Here is a 5163-nt window from a genome sequence, read left to right as displayed (position 1 = left end):
ATCTCCTTTCCCCTCTCTCTCTCTCTGTATTTCTTTACCCCCTCCCCCGCTCTTTCCCTCTCTCTCTCTCTCGCTCTCTATCTTGCTCTCTCTCACTCTCTCTCTCTCACATTCTCTCTTTCCTTCTCTTTCTTTCTCCATCTGTCTCCCATTCTTTCTACTATTTATCGTTCACAGCACGTTCTCTCTGTGCATTCCTGTCCATTACTTCTAAATATCTCGGAAGTTCTTTGCTCGTTCAAAACATGAAAAATGCTCTCTTGTGCATAGTCTGACACGTCACACCTGCTAGCTAGCACGGGGGGCTGACACGTCACGCCACCTACCTCAGCGCCATCTGTCTGTAGGCGTTGCAGCAGAGTCTGCAGGCGGCTAGGCAGGCAGGGATCGGCTATGAGCTCGTTGAACGAGTGAGAGGACGTGTCCGTCATAGACTGCAGGTCGCTGTCCTGCCCGACGCCGTCCTGCCGCGGCCGCACCGCCAGCGTGTCGCGACCCAGGGTCAGCGGGGTCAACTCCCGCTCCACCAGCTGGAGGGCGCCACTGAGCGACGAGTCGGTGAGGTCGCCTGCGCAGCGTCGACAAGAGAACGTGTCGATTAGCGAACGCGAAGCGGGCGACGGACGCGTAAACGATGACGACGGCGAAAAACTGACAATTGATAGGTAAACAAATACACGGGGATAATATCTGCTGCAGCCAGACACAAACCATGTGCGCACGCCCACGCACGCACGCACGCACGCACGCACGCACGCACGCACGCACACGCACGCACGCCAGAAATCATCTGCCAAGAATCGAAAAAAAAATCCAAGAAACTCGCTGAAAAACCCCTCTCATTCGCGACACTCTGCTAGCACGCGCCCCTAGACACTTTAGCAACCCCTCCCTATAGTAAACATGGGAGGGGCATAGTACAAGGGAGGGGCATGGGAGGGGCATAGTAAACATAGTAAACACGGTTGGCGTGTTACTGACCGCTCCTCAGCCTCTCTCGCTCCTCCTCCGCGTGCATCTGCTCCATCTGCTGCCGATGCTGATCGCGAAGCCTCGCTCGCTCCTCCTTCACAGCCTCCTGCACCTGTAAGCATAACAACAACACATGTAGTGAAGCCACACGTACGCACGCACGCACGCACGCACGCACACACACACACACACACACACACACACACACACACACCTGCTACTGCAGCGGGGCTAACGCGGCCATGCATGCCGAGGAGTTAAGAGTCAAAGGGTTATGGTTACTTGTAGGGTCAGTGCTAGAATTAGGGGTAAGTTTAGGGTTAGTGCTGTGATAGGGCTAGGGCTCACAGGTCGGATTAGGGGTAGGATTAAGGTTAGGGTTAGGATTAAGGGTAGGGTTAGGGTCAGGTCAGGTTAGGGTTAGGGTTAGGGTTAGGTCACTACATTCCTCTCCAGTTGTCTGTTAACAGCGCCACCTACCTTCCTCTCCAGCTGTCGTCGCTGCGACCTCAGCTGTTCCTCGTATCTGGCGTCAAGCTCGGTGACCTGTCGCTCGGCGTCCGACGCCGCGTGAGCGCGCAGCGCACGCAGCTGCTCCTCGTGTTGCCGTGACAACTCGTCCTTCAGCTCCTGCAGCTTCTGCGGCGGCGGCGACAACGAACGCGCGTTAGTTATCAGTTAACGCGTGCGATTCATTCGCGATAGCTCCGACGGTAATAACAAATTAACAAATATGTTCGTAAATAAGTAAGAGCTATGTTTGGGTATCCCACTCGCGATTTAATCAAAAACGATCAAACTGTTGCGTTTCTACCGATCCACGCGTGCGCGTACGTGCGTGAGCATCCTCTCTGCACCCCCACCGCCTGCATGCATCGTGCGAGTAACCACGGTTACCTTCTCGTACGTCTTCCCCGGCGCCTCATCGGAGATCCTCCTCCTCAGCTCGGCGTTCTCCGCCCGCGTCTCGCGAAGCTCCTCCAGGGTGCGCTGCTGCTGCTTCTCGCCGAGCGCGCGCGCGCCGCGTAGTTCCGCCACCTCCCGCTCGTGGCGCCGCTGTAGCTCGGCCGCCTCGCGCTGCGTGGCTTCCATAGACAGCCTCGCCTGCTGTAGCTCCCTGTTCAGCTCCAGCATCTCACTCGTATCCTGCGAGGAGGGAAGCTGAGCTCGTAACCACGGCGACGCATCCCCCCGACCCCCCGCACCGTGAGGAGATGCGTTCCCGCCTCTCACTTCCCGTGTTCGGTTAAAGAATGACTCATAATTGCCGCTAGCCAAGGAGGAGGTATGTACCCGGCATGTTGAATCGTGAGATCTAATTTAATCTAATAATTTAATCTTAAGACGGATTTATAAACATAGCGTGGTCGTGGATGTGGACATGAATATAAACTGTGTGGTATCAACATCTTTATCCTTAGTCTTATACACAGCGCTGTCGCGAACGAACCGCGTCCAGTGGTATTCACATCTTATGTTAGCGGGAGAGGGTGGGAGAGGGTAGGTGTCTCAGGTGGGTGGTAGAGAATGGATGTGGGAGGGAGAGTTGACACTGACCCTGGAAGCCGATGACAGGTCTGAGTCCGCGTCGCCGGCTCCTCTCTCCGTCACGCTCCTGTCCAGCTGTCTCTGCAGGGCCTCCAGCTGCATCTCTGTGCGCGTCAGCTTCTCTCTCATGTTCTCCACCTCCTCCCGCTGAGCATCCTGCAACGACACGGTGGCGCCATCCGGTGAGCAACAACACAAGCACACGAAACCCGCCAACTCCACCCCGGAAGGCTGGACAACGCCGTGGGGGCCAACGACATGTAAAACAAGTTCGCGTTTCGCATATAAATTCACATTAGTGCCAATAGCTGCAGTAAATTCGCACTGGCGTGTAAAATTCCACATTCGTGTGCGAGGGATCGACCTTTTGACCTCGTGACATCACCACCGGGGGAACGCGCACCTGTAGTTTTCGCGCTTGTCGCGTTGCCTCGTCCGCTGCCTGGCTGCGCTCGTCTACGCTTGTCTTCAGATGCTGAATCTCCGCTCCACACCCATCCTAGACGTCGGGGAAAAATAATGATTGGCAATCAAATAAGAAAAGAAGAAAAGCAGAAAAAATTATCAAAATAAGAAACCGCGGCGATGCTGCGTCTCCCCTCCACAGCCATCCGGCACACCACAAAATAATAACAATTAGCAAACAAATAATGAAAAGAAAGAGCAGAAAAAATAATAGAAATAATTACGAAACCGCCGTGACGGGTCCCGACCTAACGAAGACGCGATCGTCTGTGAACGCGCGAACACGTACGTGTTGCTGGGTGATCGCTGCCAGCTGCTCCCGCAACGCGTCCACCTGCTGCTTCACGGCTTCAACGGCAGCATCCCTCTCCTTCACCGCATCCCTGAGCTCCTCAGCCTCCTGCCGATGCCGCTGCAGCTGCGACCTCAGCTCAGCTGTCTCGTCACTCTGGTGAGAAACATTCGTAGACGTACTTAATGTTAATGATTATGCGGTTAACGTTCATGGTCTACTGCCACTACGTACTGTACACTACTGCTATATGCTACTATAGCTCATAGGGTCTATGTCCCCCAAGGTACTGCCGGAACATACCCTGGTAACTATTTGATATGGTTAGGGTTAGGGTTAGGGTTAGGGTTAGGGATAGGGATAGGGTTAGGGTTAGGGATAGGGTTAGGGTTAGGGAGTAGGCGTAGGCGACTCCCTAGACTCGTTAGTGGAGTAGGCGAAGTACGGGCCGGCATATTAGATAGTACCAGGGTACGTTCCGGCAGTACCCTGGGGGACATAGACCCTCTCAGCTCTACTATACACCACAGCTTCTGCCACGTTATACATACTGCAGACACGCATTGTGAGTACGATTGTTGGTCCTGCATGGTTCGTTAAGCCTCTACTAGGTAACCCCCTCTGATCAGGATTTGTCTTTGGTTAGCATCTCAGGTAACAGATCAGAGTAATGTGAAATGCTCTATGTCAGTGGTTCTTAACCCTTTTAGAGGCGCCGAACCCTAACGAAACCCACTGCTCACTCGCCGAACCCCTCAAATTTGACAAAAACAAATCAATTTTAATCAATTTCAATTAATCCAAAAATAAAACATATTGCATCAACATTCAAGACTATATTTGGAAAGCGTGCAAAGAATGAACAATAAATAAAAATTCTAGCAAATTCTAGCAAAATTTTAATGCGTTTCCGAGGACCTCCGCCGAACCCCTGAGACTGGCTCACCGAACCTCTGGGGTTTGGTCGAACCCAGGTTAAGAAACACTGCTCTATACTCTACAAGTAACAGAAAACCTAATCTTTTCTTAGATCACTCAAAATCTCATGAGTGTTTTTGGAAGTTGACTGTTGCCGCATTGTCACCATGTATTTAGGCTGTATGAAACAAACTACTTGGTACTGGTCCAGGTTATAGGTGCCTATTATAACGAAGCACCCCCCCCCCAATATAATTAATCAACCCTAAGTAAACTGCTAGCGAGATAAATGTGAATGAAAGAGGGAGTTTAATTATTTGTCGGTATAACCAGGAAGAGCACAAACCAAAATTACAAAAATGCGCCTGTAGAAATAATTAAGTCGTAAGGTGCATTTTTCACGGCTTACACATTTACCGGGCTCTATTCAAGACCCTGTTTGTTGTGCCTATGAAAGCATGCGAGTGAACGTATCTGAAACGTATGTCAGAAAAACTTCTTTCCAAAAAAACAAGTGCACGTAATTAATCTACACCAAAACTTTACGGTCTCGTGTTATACTCTATAAAAACCTATAAAAACACAGTATTTTTTGTTTTACACATGCTGTATCTAACAACCAACCTCCCTATACCTATTCATGATAATCTCTCTCTCTCTCTATCTCTCTCTGCTCGTCTCTCTCTCTCGTCTCATCTCTCTACTCCTGCTCTCTGCTCTCTCTCTCTCCTCTCTCTTCTCTCTACTCTCTTCTCTCTCTCTCTCTCTCTCTCTCTCTCTCTGCTCTCATCTCTTCTCTCTCTCTCTGCTCTCTCCTCTCCTCTCTCTCTCATCTCTCTCTCTCGGCTCTCCTCTCCCTCTCCTCTGTTCTCCTCTCTCTCTCTCTCTGCTCTCTCTCTCTCTCTCTCTCTCTCATCTCTCTCTCTCTCATCTCTCTTATGCTCTCTCTCTCTCTCTCTGCTCATCTC

The 5163-nt window shown here is 51.3% G+C and overlaps 1 protein-coding gene across 1 annotated transcript in view; it reads right to left on the bottom strand.

The window, feature by feature from the left end:
- Nucleotides 1-164: 164 nt before the first annotated feature.
- Nucleotides 165-5163, bottom strand: part of LOC106810860 (trichohyalin-like) — a 17463-nt gene continuing 12464 nt past the window's right edge. The window contains exons 6-12 of the mRNA XM_014814327.1: nt 3275-3433; nt 2924-3019; nt 2530-2676; nt 1870-2118; nt 1453-1611; nt 982-1084; nt 165-568 (exon numbers count right to left, since the gene is read on the bottom strand). Of these exons, the coding sequence (XP_014669813.1) occupies nt 165-568; nt 982-1084; nt 1453-1611; nt 1870-2118; nt 2530-2676; nt 2924-3019; nt 3275-3433 (1317 nt within the window). The remainder of the gene's footprint in view (nt 569-981; nt 1085-1452; nt 1612-1869; nt 2119-2529; nt 2677-2923; nt 3020-3274; nt 3434-5163) is intronic.

The sequence above is a fragment of the Priapulus caudatus genome, unplaced genomic scaffold (assembly GCF_000485595.1).
Source record: "Priapulus caudatus unplaced genomic scaffold, Priapulus_caudatus-5.0.1 Scaffold479, whole genome shotgun sequence".
In the NCBI taxonomy this organism is placed as follows: Eukaryota; Metazoa; Priapulida; class Priapulimorpha; order Priapulimorphida; family Priapulidae; genus Priapulus; species Priapulus caudatus.
This window is presented reverse-complemented; position numbering and strand designations above follow the sequence as displayed.